Here is a 19700-nt window from a genome sequence, read left to right on the forward strand (position 1 = left end):
AGCCCATGCAGACACAGGGAGAATGTGCAAACTCCACACAGACAGTTGCCCGAGGCTGGAATCAAACCCGGTTCCCTGGTGCTGTGAGACATCAGTGCCACCCACTGAGCCACCCCGTGCTGCTGTAGTGATCCAAATGGATTTTTCCAACAATCAACAACTGCTCCTAAGAAGGGTCACTAGACGAAAGTATTAACTTTGATTTCTCCCCACAGATGCTGCCTGATCTGCTGAGCTTTTCCAGCAATTTCTGTTTTGTTTCAGATTTCCAGCATCTTCAGCTCTTTCATTTTGTTAAAATCAGCAACTGCTTCATGATCATTGTTAGATTCTTAATTCCAGAATTTTTTAAAATAGACTTCACATTCCACCAGCTGGTGCAGCAGGGTTTGAACCCAGAGCATTACCTGCATCTCTGGCGTAATAATTCAGTATTAACACCACTAGACCATGACCTCTCTGCAGTTGTCTCATGCTTGGCAGTTTTCCTTTGTGTGTGTGTGTGGCTGGTAAATAAAAACACATAATAGGGAGAGAGATGTTTAAAGGCAGACACAGCAGTGAATCTTTTTGACAGAACATTATAATGTATTTTAATAAAATGATAATAAGCAGAATACGATAAAATAACTCATCTTCAGGAATGAAGTGTTTGGGGCTCTGAGTATGACTGGAATAAACAGGGTGAAGATTTAACCTGAATTTACTCCCAAAACAATGCCATTTACCTGAGGCAGTGAGGGGGCTGTTGGGCAGTGGAGTTAAAGGGGAGATGTGTTGAATATGGGAGGTTGTTCAGCCAAATGTTGGAGGGTATCGATGGATGGGGAACGGCAGGAAGTGTAGATCCATCATGGGGAAGAAATGGGTGACACACAGAACCACCAGTGTGTGTGTCAGAAAGGAAAGAGGATTTTTAAGGTTTTTAATATGATGCGCCGGTTTTTGTTCCTTTACTGTGATTTTGAATTTTGTGCTTCATTATAAAATGACCTTTTTTTTGTGACTTCATCTATCGTGGCACTGTTTTCCCAATATTAGCATCCAGTCAGTCAGTACATTAGGCCCTTGATTTGACCTGGTTTCATCACTAAATGAACAGGTAAAACTGCTGAAATTGTTTTTAAAAGCGAGTGGAGGTCTGATGAGAAAACCCACGACATACAAGAATGTATATTTAAGATAGGAGCAAAATTAGGCCATTTGACCCATCGGGTCTGCTCCACCGTTCAGTCATGGCTGGTAGATTTCTCAACCCCATTCTCCTGCCTTCTCCCCGTAACCCATGATCCCCTGACCAATCAAGACCCCATCTACCTGCGTCTTAAAGACACTCAATGACTTGGCCTCTACAGCTCTCCGTGGCAATGAGTTCCACAGATTCCCCACCCTCTGGCTGAAGAAATTCCTCTTTACTTCAGTTCTAAAGGGTCACCCCTTCATTCAGGATATGCCTTTCGGTCCTAGTCTCACCTACTAGTGGAAACATCTTTTCTAGCTTCTCAGCTTCTCAATATTCTGTAATGTTTCAATCAGATTTCCCCTCTCAATCCTTCTAAATCCAATCGAACACAGATGATGCTGCCAGATCTGCTGAGTTACTCCAGCATTTCCTGTCTTTATTTAAAAAAAAGGATGAAGCCAGTGCAGTCCTGTCTGACCCTGACTGATGCTGGTTTAACCTGAGGGTCCCCATACCTCAAACGAGGGGAGAGGGTGAGAAGGTAACCTCAGCCAGTGTGAGAATTGAACCCACGCTGTTGGCATCGTACTGCATCATATATTAGATTAGATTAGATTAGATTACTTACAGTGTGGAAACAGGCCCTTCGGCCCAACAAGCCCACACCGACCCGCCACCCCTACATTTACCCCTTACCTAACACTACGGGCAATTTAGCATGGTCAATTCACCTGACCCGCACATCTTTGGACTGTGGGAGGAAACTGGAGCACCCGGAGGAAACCCACGCAGACACGGGGAGAATGTGCAAACTCCACACAGTCAGTCGCCTGAGTCGGGAAATGAACTTGGGTCTCAGGCACAGTGAGGCAGCAGTGCTAACCACTGTGCCACTGTGCCGCCTGGTGACAGCCTTGGTGTCCGTTTGAAGGATTAAAGGTTCAAAGTGATTATCTGTAAGGTTAAACTGGGCCCGCCCGTGTGCAGGTATGAGGTCTGCTGACCGTAACAGGACATCGGAGACGCACGTGTTGTCAGGCTGTGGGATGGTGGGGAACTGGGGGAGATGGGGGGAGCAGGGGAGGTGGGGTGAGTTGGGGGGGGGGGAATGCTGAGTTGGGGGGAATGGTGGGCAAATGGAGGAGTGGGAGGTGGCAGGATGAGCGGGGAGTGGAATGCTGGGTGGGCAGGGGGATGTGGGAGGGAAGAGGGAAACTCTCTGAAAGCCCAATCCTGCTCTTCTCCCTCATCTCTGTGATTTTTCCTGTTTGAGTGTTTATTTATATTCACCACCCTGTCAGGCAAAATATTCCGAAACAAAATATTCCGTGCCAAAATTACTTGCTGCATTAAAAAACTTAACTTCCAAAGCCCCTTTGGTTCTTTGGCATCACCTCAAATTTGCCTCCAGTAGAAGTGACTCTTCAGTGACTGAAAACATTTTTATTTGTTTAATCCATCTAAACCCTTCCCGCCTTTGATTATCTCCATCAAATCCCCTATTGGCCTTCTCCACAGAGAACCCCAGCTTCCTCAGTCTGTCTTTGTGTTGTAAGCCCTCATTCCTGGTAAATCTCTGTTGTACCTTTGGATAACATCCATCTGCTCATTTTCCCACTACCTCGAAGAATTCGAGTAGACTTGTGAGAATGACCCATTGCTTCTGAACTCATCTTCAATAATGGGGGAGGGGGGGTGTCTAGCACATTAGTTGAAAAGATAAGGATGAATCATTTACAACAGTCTTCAGCCAGAAGTGCTGAAGGAATGATCCATCTCAACTTCCTCAAAAGGTCTCCAGCATCACAGATGCCAGCCTTCAGCCAATTCGATTCACTCCATGTGATGTCAAGAAATGGTTGGAGACACTGGATACTGCAAAGACTGAAGTACTGAAGACTTGTGCTCCACAACTTGCTGCTCCCCTAACCAAGCTGTTCCAGTACAGTTACAACACTGGCATCTACCCAACAATGTGGAAGATTGCCCAAGTATGTCTTGAACATAAAAAGCAGGACAAATCCAACCTGGCCAGTGACCGCCCCATCAGTCTACTCTTGATCATCAGTAAAGCGATGGAAGGTGTCATCAACAGTGCTATCAAGCAGCACCTGCTCAGCAATAACCTGCTCAGTGACGCCCAGTTTGGGTTTTACCAGGGGCACTCAGCCCTTGACCTCATTACATCATTGGCTCAAACATGGACAGAAGAGCTGAATTCCAGAGGGGAGGTGAGAGTGACAGCGCTTGACATCAAGGCTGCATTTGACTGTGTGTGGCATCAAGGAGCCCTAGTAAAACTGGAATTAGTGGGAACTGGGGTCTAACTCTCCATTGATTGGAGTCATACCTGGCACATAGGAAGATGGTCGTGGTTGTTGGGGGTCAGTCATCTCAGCTCCAAGACACCACTGTAGGAGTTCCTCAGGATAGTGTCCTTGGCCCAACCATCTTTGGCTGCTTCATCAATGACCTTCCTTCCATCATAAGATCAGAATTGGGGATGTTCGCCAATCATTGCACAATGACAACTCCTCATATACTGGAACAAGATCAAATGCAACAAGATCTGGACAATATCCAGACTTGGGCTGACAAGTGGCAAAGGACATTTGCACTAAACATGTACCAGGCAGTTACCATATCGAACAAGAGATCATCTAACCATTGCCCCTTGATGTTCAGTGGTATTACCATCATTGTATTCCCCATTGTCAACATCCAGGGGTTACCATTGACCAGAAACTGCACTGGACTTGCCACATAAACACAATGGCTGTAAGAACAGGTCAGAGATTGGAATACTGTAGTGCATAGTCCACTTTCTGACTCAGCAAAGCCTGTCCCTCATCTTCAAGGCACAAGACAGGATTGTGATGGATAGCTCCTCACTTGCCTGGATGGGTGCAGCTCCAACAGTACTCAGGAAACTTGACACCATCCAGGACAAAGCAGCCCACTTGATTGGTATCACATCCACAAACATCCACTCCCTCTACCATCGACGCTCAGTACGTACAAGATGCACTGCAAAGATTCGCCAAAGATCTTTCAAAGACCCACGACCTCTTCCACCCAGAAGGACAAACACCACCACCTACAAATTCCCCTCCAAGCCACTCACCATCTGGAGTTGGAAATATATCACTCTTTCTTCAGAATCACTGGGTCAGAAACCCTCCCTCCCTGATGGCATTGTGAGTCCTCATACAGCAAATGGACTGCAGCAGTTCAAGAAGACCATAAGACCATAAGACATAGGAGTGGAAGTGAGGCCACTCGGCCCATCGAGTCCACTCCGCCATTCAATCATGGCTGATGGGCATTTCAACTCCACTTACCAGCGTTCTCCCCGTAGCCCTTAATTCCTCGAGACAACAAGAATCTAGCAATCTCAGCCTTGAAGACATTTAGCGTCCCGGCCTCCACTGCACTCTGCGGCAATGAATTCCACAGGCCCACCACTCTCTGGCTGAAGAAATGTCTCCGCATTTCTGTTCTGAATTGACCCCCTGTAATTTTAAGGCTGTGTCCACGGGTCCTATTCTCCTCGCCTAACGGAAACAATTTCCTAGCGTCCACCCTTTCCAAGCCATGTATTATCTTGCACGTCTATTAAGTCTCCCCTCAATCTTCTGAACTCCAACAAATACAATCCCAGGATCCTCAGCCGTTCCTCGTATGTTAGACCTGCCATTCCAGGGATCATCTGTGTGAATCTCCGCTGGACACGTTCCAGTGCCAGTATGTCCTTTCTGAGGTGTGGGGACCAAAACTGGACACAGTACTCCAAATGGGGCCTAACCAGGGCTTTATAAAGTCTCAGTAGCACATCTCTGCTTTTATATTCCAACCCTCTTGAGATAAGAGACAACATTGCATTCGCTTTCTTAATCACGGACTCAACCTGCATGTTTACCTTTAGAGAATCCTCGACTAGCACTCCCAGATCCCTTTGTAATTTGGCTTTACCAATTTTCTCACCATTTAGAAAGTAGTCTATGCTTTTTTTTTGCCAAAGTGCAAGACCTCGCGCTTGCTCACGTTAAATTCCATCAGCCATTTCCTGGACCACTCTCCCAACCTGTCTAAATCCTTCTGTAGCCTCCCCATTTCCTCAGTACTACCTGCCTGTCCACCTAACTTCGTATCATCTGCAAACTTCGCTAGAATGCCCCAGTCCCCTCATCCAAATCATTAATATATAATGCGAATAGCTGTGGCCCCAACACTGAACCCTGCAGGACACCGCTCGTCACCGGCTGCCATTCTGAAAAAGAACCTTTTATCCCAACTCTCTGCCTTCTGTGAACCTTTTATCCCAACTCTCTGCCTTCTGTCAGACAGCCAATACGCAATCCATCCCAGCAGCTCACCTTGAACACCATGGGCCCTCACCTTGCTCAGCAGCCTCCCGTGTGGCACCTTATCAAAGGCCTTTTGAAAGTCTAGATAGACCACATCCACTGGGTTTCCCTGGTCTAACCTACTTGTTACCTCTTCAAAAAATTCCAACAGGTTTGTCAGGCATGACCTCCCCTTACTAAATCCATGTTGACTTGTTCTAATCAGACTCTGCTCTTCCAAGAACTTAGAAACCTCATCCTTAATGATGGATTCTAGAATTTTACCAACAACTGAGGTTAAGCTGATTGGTCTGTAATTTTCCATCTTTTGTCTTGATCCTTTCTTGAACAAAGGGGTTACAACAGCCATCTTCCAATCATCTGGGACCTTTCCTGACTCCAGTGACTCTTGAAAGATCTCAACCAATGCCTCCGCTATTTCCTCAGCCACCTCTCAGAACTCTAGGATGTATCCCATCGGGGCCAGGAGATTTATCAATTTTAAGACTTTTTAACTTTTCTAGCACTTTCTCTTTTGTAATGGCAACCATACTAAACTCAGCCCCCTGACTCCCTTTAATTTTTGGGATATTACTCATGTCTTCCACTGTGAAAACTGACGCAAAGTACTAGTTAAGTTCTCCTGCTATTTCCTTATCTCCCATCACTAGGCTTCCAGCATCAGTTTGAAGTGGCCCAATGTCTACTTTTGCCTGTTGTTTGTTTCTTATGTACTGAAAGAAACTTTTACTATCATTTCTAATATTACTGGCTAGCCTACCTTCATATTTGATCCTCTCATTTCTTATTACACTCTTTGTTATCCTCTGTTTGTTTTTGTAGCCTTCCCAATCTTCTGATTTCCCACTGTTCTTAGCTACTCTACAGGATCTCTCTTTTTCTTTAATACATTTCCTGACTTCCTTTGTCAGCCATGGTTGTCTAATCCCTCCCCGGATAATCTTTCTTTTCTTGGGGATGAACCTCTGTAAAAAGTGTCCTCAATTATACCCACAAACTCCTGCCATTTTTGCTCTACTGTCTTCCCCGCTAGGCTCTGCTTCCAGTCTATTTTTGTCAGTTCCTCTCTCATGCCCTCATAATTACCTTTATTTAACTGTAACACCATTACATCTGATTTTGCCTTCTCTCTTTCAAACTCCAGACTGAACTCTACCATATTATGATCGCTACTTCCTAAGGGTTCCCTTACTTTAAGATCTTTTATAGAGTCTGGTTGAATGCAAAGCACTAGGTCCAGAATAGCCTGCTCCCTTGTGGGCTCCATGACAAGCTGTTCCAAAAAGCCATCCTGTAAGCATTCCATGAATTCCCTTTCTTTGGATCCACTAGCAACATTATTTACCTAGTCCACCTGCATATTGAAGTCTCCCATGATCACTGTGACCTTGCCTTTCTGACATGCCTTCTCTATTTCCCAGTACAGGCAGCTCACCACCACCTTCTCAAGGGCAACTTGGGACGGGCAATAACCAGCCAGTGATACCCATGTCCCATGAATGAATAAGTAAAATCCTGATTATCCCTATAGTGTGCGGTCTCATTAGAAGGATATTGATTGTATTCCACAAACTCCTTGAGCATTTTCTCTATGACTGGTGAGTGGACAAGCTAACAGTTCCTTGATTAATGTTTTATTGCTTTCTCTCATCAGCATAATTACATTTGCTATGTTCCTTAGGCACAGTGCTTGCAACACTGACAGTTCCAGATATGTTAACTGTGCCTTCATCCAGACTGTCTTTTAGTTTCCTTTAGCATGAAGAAATATTGTTCCTGTGTCTGGCAGGTAGTGAATAGACATTTTAAATACTCTGATTCATTGAGGAAATAAATACTTTGCTGTCCGAATTCATGAGAGCATATAAGAAAGCAAAGGTTGGAATTGGGAATAAGATCTGAAAACGATGACTGTGAGTTAACAGCTCTGAGCATGAGGACAACCTGATAAACAGGCACAATGTGTTCAAGGCTGAGAGAGACTGTCTTTCACAATGAGCTGTGAAGAATGAATCGATATTGCCATGGCCATTTTCTAATCTATTGTGATATTTCAATGCAGTTTCTGCATCCCTCCCTCTCCTGGCTGTTGATCTGCCTTTCTGTTATTTTTCATTCTTCTGGATGAAGTCTCCATGAAATACCGCACTTACTCAACGGGAAGCTATGGACTTCAAAAACAAAAAAAAAACCCAGAGAGGTTATACATTTTCTGGCAAACTATAGGTCAGATACCACTGCAGATTAATCCCATGTTTAAAACCCAGGGATTTTTACCCTGGTGAAGGCACCACATAAATGCATGTTAGTAATGTACTGGAGAGAGGTAGAAGGTTTGGATGGGTTTGTTTCTGAGCTTTGTAAGCTGTACTTTAACAGATGGTTAAGTGGTCAGAAGCTGATGATGCTGCCGTTCTGTTTCACTTGTTATAATACCCGTTTGAGATTTGTGATGTTCAGCCCCCAGTTAGAATTAGTATCCCTGCAGTGTGGGAACAGGCCCTTCAGCCCAACAAGTCCATACTGACCCTCTGAAGAGTAACCCACCCAGACCCATTCCCCTAACCTACACATCCCTGGACATTATGGTCAATTTAGCATGGCCCATTCACCTGACCTGTGCATCTTTGGACTGTGGGAGCAAAGTGGAGCACCCAGAGGAAACCCACGCAGACACAGGGAGAATGTGCAAACTCCACACAGACAGTCAACCGAGGTTGGAATCGAACCCAGGTCCCTACCACTCTGAGGCAATAGTGCTATCCACTGAGCCACCATGCCACCCCTAAGAGAAAACATCATTTCCACATCCATCTTGTCAAAACCATTAGCATCAAATCATTCTTTCTCCTGAAACTTACTCTCAAACACAATGGCCCAAATTGCCGAAAGTCAGCCAGTAAAAAAGAAATGCAGTCTTTTTACACGGAGCTCATATCTTCAGGTGGCCATGAAATGGGGTAGAAATCCCCTTCTACCTAGGCCATTACAGAGAATCAACCACACATTACTGTGGGTCTGGAGTCACAGACCGGGTGCAGATGGCAGTTTTCCTTCCCTGGAGGATATTAGTGAACCAGATGGGTTTTTCTGACAATTGGCAATGGTCACCAGTGGATTTGTAATTCCAGGTTTGATTTGTATTGAGTTGGTAGCAGCACTGCACTAATCCCCTTACCACTTGTGTGCCAGGTCTGACATTGGGGTAATTAAGGTCCCTCCCACGATGAGTGAGACCTGGTGCCTACTTTTTATGGGCTAAAGAGGGTAGCCCTGCAGCCTGTCAGAGACCCCCTCCCCCCCCCCCAACCTACTTATATCCCCCCCCCACCATCACCTGCATTCCCCTTCATCCCACTGACCCTCATTCTCCAGCATCCTCTCTGAAACCTCTTTATACACCCAATGTGAGCCTGAAACCACCCCCACCCCCCCCAACCCCCCCACCCCACCTCAGATTACTCAGTGGCTGTCTTCTATTTACAATCCAAGTTCAGGATCTGCTCCAGCCACTCTCCCCCAAGTGTTTCTGTGGTAAGAGCCCTCAGTCATTCCAGTGGACTGCCCTGGGACAGGAGCAGGGGTGTGACAGAAGCTACAAGGTCACATTCCAACCAGCTTAATGGTACCGAGGTATGAGAATTGCATTGGTGTTGACACGTTCATACCTGAATATCGGAAAGCACAAATTGATTACTCGTTAGTTTCCCTTCACTTGGAATATCCATGTATTTTATTTGCGGTACATGGAGGACTTGGCACCTAACCCTTTTTTACTACATCACCTGTTAAAATTCCAACTGAGGCAAATACTACTCTGAGGGAACCAATTAAGAGCAATTACAGACTTCAGCAATGATGTGTTTGCTGCAGGTACAGGCTTCCCCATGTAGACCAGAGGCTGGGACAGATCAAACAGTAGCCCTGTCATGAACAGCTCTGATTATAGTGTTACTGTGTGGAAAAGCAGCTGGATGGCAACATTAGCAATTTGCTTGTATCTGAATTGCACACAAGTCAGCATTGTGCTGCCTTTGATTACATAACGAGCAGCTTTCACTGTGAATAGTTGTGGATTTGTTTTATGAAGGGCTGCTATCTCATAAACCTGTGGTTCAGTTGCTGAACCAACAAACACACACAATCACAGCAGGCAACATTGCAGCCAGTGGAATGTGGCTTGGAGGCACCGTTTCTATTTGCAAGGCAGTTTGTACTCAGTAAAGGATTCATTGATCCTTGCCTTATCATCCCTTATCCTCAGTACAGCACAGCATGGTTATAACAAAATGCCATCTATCAATCCTAGAGAGGTGCCAGGTGCATTTGTCCTTTGGAAGAACAAGCCGAGTGCTGGCCCAGTTGGCACGTCTGGCCAGTGGCTCAGGAGTTTGCGCGAGACCCTGGAAGGGTTGAGGTATCTCGGGAAGTGGTCAGGAGCTGGTTGTCACTGACTCAGAGCTCTAACCATTGACGGGAAAGGCCCAACCCAATAGCCAGGTCATTGAGACCATCCCAACCTCACCACCTGACCTGTCCTCAGTATAGTTACTCCTGTCACCCAGCAAGGTGAAGGTCACTGCATAGAAATGAGAGGTCACTATGAACAGACATTACAGGGAAGAATAGCAGTAGGAATTAGAGGATATTATTTGCAAGTGAGCAATAAATCTACCTGATGTTGATTGTTCTGTCAAGCACACTGACTCTTCACTGTCTGCACAGTATGAATTACAAGTCTGTCCTTATTTTTTCTGGCAATTTTCCCTACAAACTCAATTTAAAGTATCCTGCTGTGACCACAATCAAAATAAATGGCAGTTAAACCACCCACCCCTCCACCTGCATGGAGTCTTTTTGTGGAATAGTCTTTCAATTTATTTCCTCACATTAAGATTTAATATAGATATTCTAATAGCTGTACATTTATGTGATCCCGTGATTTTAAACACGTACAGTCAGGATTTGGTGGACAAATGCACCACTTCATGTGATACTGGGCTGTACTTAGGCACATTGAACACCCACACTTAGGTGGGTGTAGCTCCAACAACACTCAAGAAGCCTGGAGACCAGCCAGGACAAAGTAGCCTGATAGATTATTACCACATCCACAAACATCCATTCCCCTCCACCCCGAAGCTCAGTAGCAGCAGTGTGTACTATCTACAAGATGCCCTGCAGCAATTTTCCAAGGCTGCTTAGAGCACAGGAGAAAGTGAGGTCTGCAGATGCTGGAGAATTTATTCCTGAAGAAGGGCTTATGCCCGAAACGTCGAATCTCCTGCTCCTTGGATGCTGCCTGACCTGCTGCGCTTTTCCAGCAACACATTTTATGCTTAGAGCACAGGCCAACTCATGTCCAATTCCATCTCGAGGAACACGGCCAGCAGATGCATGAGAACATCACCACCTTCACATTCCCCTCCACGCCAGTCAACATCCTGACTTAGAAATATATCACTGGGTCAAAATCCTGGAATTCCCTCCTTAATGGCATTGTGGGTCCACCCACAGCATGTGGACTGCAGCGGTTCAAGAGGGCAACTCACCACCACTTTCCCGAGGGCAACTAGGGTTGGGCAGTAAATGCTGGCCCAGCCAGCGATGACCAAATTCCCCTGAGTGAGTAAGAAAAGTGCGTCAGGAAGAGCTCACTTCTCGGACTGGGTTAACTACATTGAGGGCTTCCTTAGGGAATCTTACACTCAATATTAGCCAGGATTTCTGTTCCTAATCGATAGTAACCTCTCTGCTGAAATGTTTCCGTTCTAATGAAGACTGGATCAGCCGAGGACACAATCAGTAGATTAGATTACTTACAGTGTGGAAACAGGCCCTTCAGCCCAACAAGTCCACACCGACCTTCCAAAGAGCAACCCATCCAGACCCATTCCTCTACAACACGAGGGGCAATTTAGCGTGGCCAATTCACCGAACCCACACATTTTTGGACTGTGGGAGGAAACCGGAGCAGACAAGGGGAGAATGTGAAAAGTCCGCACAGACAATTGCCTGAGGCGGGAATTGAACCCGGGTCTCTGGCGCTGTGAGGCAGCATTGCTAGCCACCGTGCCACCCATAATCATGTTCTGGGACACGGTCAGTCCGGGACACGGTCAGTCTGGGACACGATCAGTCTGGGACACAGTCAGTCTGGGACACGATCCATCTGGGGCACGGTCAGTCTGGGACACGATCAGTCTGGGACACGGTCAGTCTGGGGCACAGTCAGTCCGGGACACGATCAGTCTGGGACACGATCGGTCTGGGACATGATCAGTCTGGGACACGGTCAGTCTGGGACACGATCAGTCTGGGGCACGGTCAGTCTGGGACACGGTCAGTCTGGGACACGGTCAGTCTGGGGCACAGTCAGTCCGGGACACGATTAGTCTGGGACACAATCGGTCTGGGACATGATCAGTCTGGGACACAATCAGTCTGGGGCATGGTCACACTGGGACACGGTCAGACTGGGACACAATCAGTCTGGGACACAATTGGTCTGGGACACGGTCAGTCTGGGGCATGGTCAGTCTGGGACATGGTCAGTCTGGGACACGATCAATGTGGGACACGATCAGTCTGGGACATGGTCAGTCTGGGACACGATCAGTCTGGGACACGGTCAGTCTGGGACACGATCAATCTGGGACACGATCAATCTGGGACATAGTCAGACAGGGACACGGTCATTCTGGGGCATGGTCAGTCTGGGACACGATCAGTCTGGGACATGGTCAGTCTAGGGCACGGTCAGTCTGGGACACGATCAGTTTGGGGCACGGTCAGTTTGGGACACAGTCAGTCTGGGACACAGTCAGACTAGGACACGATCAGTCTGGGGCACAGTCAGTCTGGGACACGGTCAGTCGGGACACGATCAGTCTGGGACACGGTCAGTCTGGGACACAGACCGTCTGGGACACGATCAGTCTGGGGCACGGTCAGTCTGGGACACGGTCAGTCTGGGACACGGTCAGTCTGGGACACGATCCATCTGGGGCACGGTCAGTCTGGGACATGGTCTGTCTGGGACACAGTCAGACTGGGACACGGTCAGTCTGGGGCACAGTCAGTCAGGGACACGATCAGTCTGGGACACGATCGGTCTGGGACATGATCAGTCTGGGACACAATCAGTCTGGGGCACAGTCACACTGGGACACGGTCACGCTGGGACACGGTCAGACTGGGACACGATCAGTCTGGGACACGATCGGTCTGGGACACGGTCAGTCTGGGGCACGGTCAGTCTGGGACACGATCAATGTGGGACACGATCAGTCTGGGACATGGTCAGTCTGGGACACGATCAGTCTGGGACACGGTCAGTCTGGGACACGATCAATCTGGGACACGATCAATCTGGGACATAGTCAGACAGGGACACGGTCATTCTGGGGCATGGTCAGTCTGGGACACGATCAGTCTGGGACACGGTCAGTCTAGGGCACGGTCAGTCTGGGACACGATCAGTTTGGGGCACGGTCAGTCTGGGACACAGTCAGTCTGGGACACAGTCAGACCAGGACATGATCAGTCTGGGGCACAGTCAGTCTGGGACACGGTCAGTCGGGACACGATCAGTCTGGGACACGGTCAGTCTGGGACACAGACCGTCTGGGACACGATCAGTCTGGGGCACGGTCAGTCTGGGACACGGTCAGTCTGGGACACGATCCATCTGGGGCACGGTCAGTCTGGGACATGGTCTGTCTGGGACACAGTCAGACTGGGACACGGTCAGTCTGGGGCACAGTCAGTCTGGGACACGATCAGTCTGGGACACAGTCAGACTGGGACACGATCAGTCTGGGACACGGTCAGACTGGGACACGGTCAGTCTGGGACACGATCAGTCTGGGACACGATTAGTTTGGGGCGCGGTCAGTCTGGGACACGGTCAGTCTGGGACACAGTCAGACTGGAACACGATCAGTCTGGGGCACAGTCAGTCTGGGACACGGTCAGTCTGGGACACGATCAATCTGGGACACGGTCAGTCTGGGACACAGACCGTCTGGGACACGATCAGTCTGGGGCACGGTCAGTCTGGGACACGGTCAGTCTTGGACACAGTCAGTCTGGGACACGATCAGTCTGGGGCACGTTCAGTCTGGGACACGATCAGTCTGGGACACAGTCAGACTGGGACACGATCAGTCTGGGACACGGTCAGACTGGGACACGGTCAGTCTGGGACACGATCAGTCTGGGACATGGTCAGTCTGGGACACGATCAGTCTGGGGCACGGTCAGTCTGGGACATGGTCTGTCTGGGACACAGTCAGATTGGGACACGGTCAGTCTGGGACACGATTAGTCTGGGACACGGTCAGTCTGGGACACGGTCTATTACGAGATCAAATAATCTGTCAATAACATCCAGAGGCCGAATTGTATTGAATTCAAATATTCGAGTGGGAATGTCTCCAGGCCTGAGAACTTGCAATAAGTCTTAAGTTGTTGACAAATGAAAAGGATTACAGATTTAGAAATATGTGATCACAGTTTCCTGAAGTTAGGAGAACAAATAGATAATATATAATAAGAATAGATAATTAGATTAAGAGAGCATATGGGATAATTTCCTCCAATGGCAAGGAATGAAATATTAGGAAATGGAGATTCTAGCCCCCCCATCCCCCCCCACCTTCCCTAACTGTATCTGACCCAGGGCCATAGCCTGACCCTAGCCTGTCATCATGTCAATGGGAAATGCTGTGTTCAGGAGGTGAGGTTGAGTTTTGTGATTTTTGGGTTGCTTCCTCCATTGTCCCCATAACAAGAGAGCCGTGGTGATCAATGTGAAGATGTGGCCCTTGGAAACTGGGGTTAACCTTGTCTAGCCAGAATAATCATGGTCGACCGACGACCCATGCCTGTTCTGTAAATCTTCCCAAGAGTCTCCAAATCTTCAGAAACACTGAAAGGCATGTTGTTCACTTGACAACCACTAGTAAATAAGTCATTTCAGAAAGCATGAATTGACTCGAGATGCCTTCCAACACAATGAAGATGACTTCATTTCTGAATAGACAGGCATTTCCCTGTTACCAATATAAAATATCCCTGGAAGTCCCTATCCCCTAACCATTGACCACCAATGTAACCCTGACAGGTAACTGAAACAGATGAAAGGTCTTAAACACACTTAACTAATGGTGTTGAAATACCTTTTGAAAAGGCATACTGAAACCCAGTTGCAGTTTTAATATGGAATTATTCAACCTGCCAAGCTATGGAAGCAGTAAGTTGGTGAAGTTTATAACATATCTCTAGATTCTTCCCTTTATTTTTTCTCCTACTTCTTTTGCTTCATGTTCTTTCCTTCTAAATTCTTTATTTTTGAAACTCTATTTTTGTCAATCTCAACTTCATTTCTTTGTTGCTCCTAATTGCAGAAGGTTTTTAGGTTCAATTCCAGAAACTTGAGCATATCACCCCTGGATGATACTCTAGTGCAGTCTTATTGAGTTTGTTGTCTTCTCGATGAGATATTAGGCTGAGTTCCCATTTTCCCTTTGCATTGGACATAAATCATCCCATGGCATTATTTGCAGAAAGGGAACTTGTATTGTCCTGACCAATGTTTGTCTCTTGAGTTAATCTCATTGCTGTTTATGGGACCATGCTGTGTACAAATTGGCTGCCTATCTTTCCTATGCTACGGTAGTGACTGTATCTCAAAAGTACTTTCTTGGTTGTGAAACACTTTAGGATGTCCTTGGGCTATGAAAAGTGATAAATAAATGGAAGCTCGTTCTTTCAGGCCATGTTACAGATTTGAGTAATGTCAGTAATGGATGACCTTCACTATGGCAGCCATGTTGTTTGACCTGACCCTGCTGGTGTTGTGGATGGGAAGGGAGTGTGATCTCGTGCTTGGAGTGACCACACTGACAGGGTGATCTAGATGTTTGATGTCAACTTGGTTTTTATGACTTTGAATCTAACAGGTACCACGAGCTTTGACTTCATATCTCATCCAGAAATCTCTTCCTCGGGTTGCCTTGCACATCCTTTTCTTTCTTTATAGCATTTTATCATTTCTGATGGCCTTAGTCACCTACTGAATCCCCTGATTATTGCTTTAAATGCTCAAAAGGTCACATTTCCCAATATTTCTTTCTCATCTCCATGTTGCTCTCTGCTATAACCATCTGGGATGTCTTGAATAATTTGCTGCCATCAATCATTTTGCTGGTCTCAGTTCTTGATACCATGTGGGGAAGGATCCTCACACAATGTCACCAACAGAAATCAGGCTCAATCTGCACCAACAGTAAATAGGTTTATTGTGTATTACTTAGCAGTTTGCTACATTACACTTAAGATACAAAATGGTCTCTTTGAGACATTAGGCTCAATTTAAGAGTAAATTTACATTACAGCTACAAAAACATTTCCTCCCAGCATTGGTAACACACGTAGAACTCCTACAATTCTTTGATTAGCTCCTCAAAGGAACAGCCCTTCATATCTTGAAGGGTGGGGCCTATCCCACCATGGGAATTAACTCTTTCATGTTTAAACCAATTTGTATAACACCCCTCACTGTTTCTCATCAGTTTTTTTTTTCAATTGTTCCCCTTTGTTCTGAAATTTGGTTCATTTCTTCAGTTTGAAAAACAGGTAAAAGGAGGGACATTAATTTTGTCTTCCCTCTTCTCAGACTCTTATTGATCAAATTGTAAGTTTACCAACATTTTGAATTTTTTTTCAGGTCTCTTAACATTCACAATTTCCTTTGGTTATTTTTATTGTGTATGCTTGTAATTGTCTACAGATCCAAATTGCAACCCAATGTGACCCATTACCATGTTACAGAATGTCTGATCCTTTGTTGCTTAACTTCATGTAAAGGGCTCCAGATTACAAATTGCAGTAAAATGGCATATTTTAAAACAGAATGACTTTGCAAAGATTTAAAAAGCTGACACTGCCTGCACCAGGTCATCATGGGCCAAGAGTTGGAAGTGGGTAATAAAAGCTGACAAACCAGTTTGTGAATATCACAGTTCTCAGCCTTTATAGCAAACTGGGATAATAAGAACTCGCTGGGCCATCTTTTAATGAGATGGGGAAGGGGAAAAAAAAGCAGGCTTGCATTCTTTAAACATACAAAGGAACAAGAGAAAGAGCAGGATTTATTGAGAGGTGAATCACCGAATAAGTAAGGAAGCTGAGAATATTTGAGAAACTCAGAAAGGTAACAGCTGACAGGTGCGGAGGTGGTCAGTCAAGAGTTGACTGTTCTAGGCAGCTGAGGCAGGATCTGGCAATTCTAAACAACCTCTTGCCTGAAGCCAGCAGAATTAGAAGACTGACCGTGAAAATTGAACAAATATGGATGAACAAGGAGAACAGTCTCAATTATTTTTTCTTTACGGGTGGAGGTTGTTGTTTGAATCAGTCTGATTGTGTTTCTTACTCAGTGCTTTCAACAACTGTCTGTAAAGTTAAATTACTGATTTTTTTTTAATCTCCCCTGTTTTACTAAGCTGTTCTAGTTTCCTTTTAAAAAGATTAGAGAAGCAGACTTGAAAGGCATCTGTGATCTCCAGTTCAGATCATAAGCTACTGTTACAACCTCAGGGTATGCTATTGTAATCCTGAGAAATTCAGCACTTCAGGGGCAGCATTGGCAGTAAATCCTGGGATCATTTCCAGAAATCGCCATAGTACCCTCGAGAATATCGATGACAGGTTTGAAATTTCTAACTTTGAATGCTTGGATTTCTCAGACTTTTGATCCTTTTTAAGTTCTGATACTCCTCAGCTCGTTAGGGAATGGTCTTTGACTGTGCCTGCCTGCTGTTAGTTATTACTGCTCTCAGTTTCACGTGATTACTGAAAGTGTAGCTGATACCAGAGTAGCAGGCAGTGATGGTCCAGCAGTTCTATCAGTCACTGGGGAGGAGTCTACTGGGTGAAGGAAAAAAGGTTCTGATAGGTAAAGGAAGTCAAGGGGAAAGAGGCACAAATCTCTCTTAGCCATGTGACACGCAACGTGATCAAGACAGATCTTAAAGGCGAGGAGGAAAATCTCAGCACTTCCCTTTTTCCCCAATGAACCTATTGATAATTGTCAACTATAGAATTCTCTTTTCTAAACATGGTGTATTGTTAATTCCAGGTTAGAGAATGCAGGCGGCCAGTTACAGACGGGGAAGATCACAGGTTTCTGGGAACTTTATGGAATGTATGAGATCATTGTGAACTGTTCAGGTATTGGAGCCAGGGCCCTTACTGGGGACATGAACATTTATCCTGTAAGGGGCCAGATTCATAAAGTTCACGCCCCTTGGCTCAAACACTTTGTCCGTGTAGGCAATGGCACCTCTTACATTTACCCAGGAATCTCCAGCGTTACTTTGGGTGGAACAAGGCAGAAAGATGATTGGCGGATGTCAGTCGACCCGTCGGACAGCGAGGCCATTTTCAAGGCGTGCTGTGCTTTAGAACCAAGTCTCCAGCGCGCTCGTAAATTATTCGAAGGAGTCGGTCTGAGGCCTGTCAGAGACGTGCTGAGGCTGGAGAAGGAGCAGCTGGAATGTGAGGGGTATCACGTGTACCTGGTGCACAATTACGGCCATGGGGGAGCTGGGGTTACCTTTCACTGGGGAACTGCGAAGGAAGCTGCCCAACTGGTTCAGGAGTGTGCAACAGAAATAAGATGCCGACCTGTCCGTCCTAAAGCTAAACTGTGAACAGGACGACAGCAAATGATCTCATTGTTATGACAACTTTGGATTCAAACGAAACAACATATGGACAGAGGTAATTCTACAAACATCAATAAAGAGCTTTTATCGGTGATCCAGACAGTAAATCATAATCATAAGAATAATAATAAGAGGGCACAATTTGGAAATCATATACCATTGGAAAAGCATCCTGAGGATTTCATTATTCCTATGTCTACAGTAATTAGGTGGTGTGGCTGTTTTGTATAATAGGGTGTGAATGAACAAATCATCAGATGATTGTCTCTTTCTTTGTGAGCAGAACCTATGTGTTTCTAATTTGTACCTTCTGCCTTAACACATCATTGTTTTAATGTCTTTGTGCACAGTGAGGTGGACAATTAAGAAAAATGTTAAAAATTTTCAATAAAATGCTCAGTTAATAACCAATAAAATGAAAATGGTGAATTTATTACAAGCACCATCACCCCCAGCTGCAAGGTTTGAACAAATCTGTTAGTCTCAGGTGAAGTTGTTTGGGTTGTGCTGTAGCAGTTCAGTCACCAATAGTCCCAGAGGACGACTCCCCCATTACAGAGAGACAGCTGCTGCTGGTTTAACCTGAGGGTTCCCACACCCCCATTGAAGGGCAATATTGTGAAGGTAGGGCTTTTGTGGTGACCCTGGCTGGTACAGGAACTGAGCTCACATGGTTCAGCTGGACAGCCACCTGAACTAACCGCCAGGGAGAACCACAGAGGTGACAATACAGCATTGACTCAGGGTAGGTGTGGACAACTTAAATGATTAAACCATGAAGCTTGCTGTGCACCATGTGACATGGTGAGGCAATGTCTGTGGTGATGAGGCCTACCTCTACCTCTCCTTAAAACCCTGAAGGCTGTTGTTGATGTGATCCTGTATCTGCACAGTGCTCCTGGCACCCAGTGTAAAGCCCATTGACCCATTCAGACCTCCTGCCTCTGTTCCTTAAAGGACAGTCTGTTCAGACTGTGCATCATCTATCCACCCATATTATAGCAGTGACATTGATGTATTGATGTTCATAATAATGTTTATTTCATGAATTTCAGTTTGTATATGCTCACAGACTTCTTCATACGGTATCCCATCTGCTGCCTGTTGTTCACCATAACTACAGTCAAGCTGTACCTGTATGGAATGTCCTGCTGGTCGTTCTTCTCCATGTGGTGAATCCAGAGGTTGCAAGGACATTGTTGCACAATGTCATCAGAGGGCTGTGAACCCTCTACACTAGCGGACTGTGGGTGCTCTTCTGTTTAGCATATTCAAGGCTGAAGTAGAGTTCTGGTCCTTCAGGGAACCACCCTGCAGTTTCTCCACAGACTAGCTGGTGCAGAGATTGTGGCACAAGATGGTACCTGCCCACTTCAGATATTGTTCACTCAAAGAATCCTTCATAAGGATTTTGGG

The 19700-nt window shown here is 46.0% G+C and overlaps 1 protein-coding gene across 1 annotated transcript in view; it reads left to right on the forward strand.

The window, feature by feature from the left end:
• LOC132835181 (D-aspartate oxidase-like) overlaps positions 1-18379 on the forward strand; it is a 43306-nt gene extending 24927 nt beyond the window's left edge. Inside the window, exons 5-6 of the mRNA XM_060854540.1 lie at positions 17155-17265; positions 17696-18379. Of these exons, the coding sequence (XP_060710523.1) occupies positions 17155-17265; positions 17696-18269 (685 nt within the window). The 3' untranslated portion in view covers positions 18270-18379. The remainder of the gene's footprint in view (positions 1-17154; positions 17266-17695) is intronic.
• Positions 18380-19700: the final 1321 nt, after the last annotated feature.

The sequence above is a fragment of the Hemiscyllium ocellatum genome, chromosome 3 (assembly GCF_020745735.1).
Source record: "Hemiscyllium ocellatum isolate sHemOce1 chromosome 3, sHemOce1.pat.X.cur, whole genome shotgun sequence".
NCBI classification, from domain to species: domain Eukaryota; kingdom Metazoa; phylum Chordata; class Chondrichthyes; order Orectolobiformes; family Hemiscylliidae; genus Hemiscyllium; species Hemiscyllium ocellatum.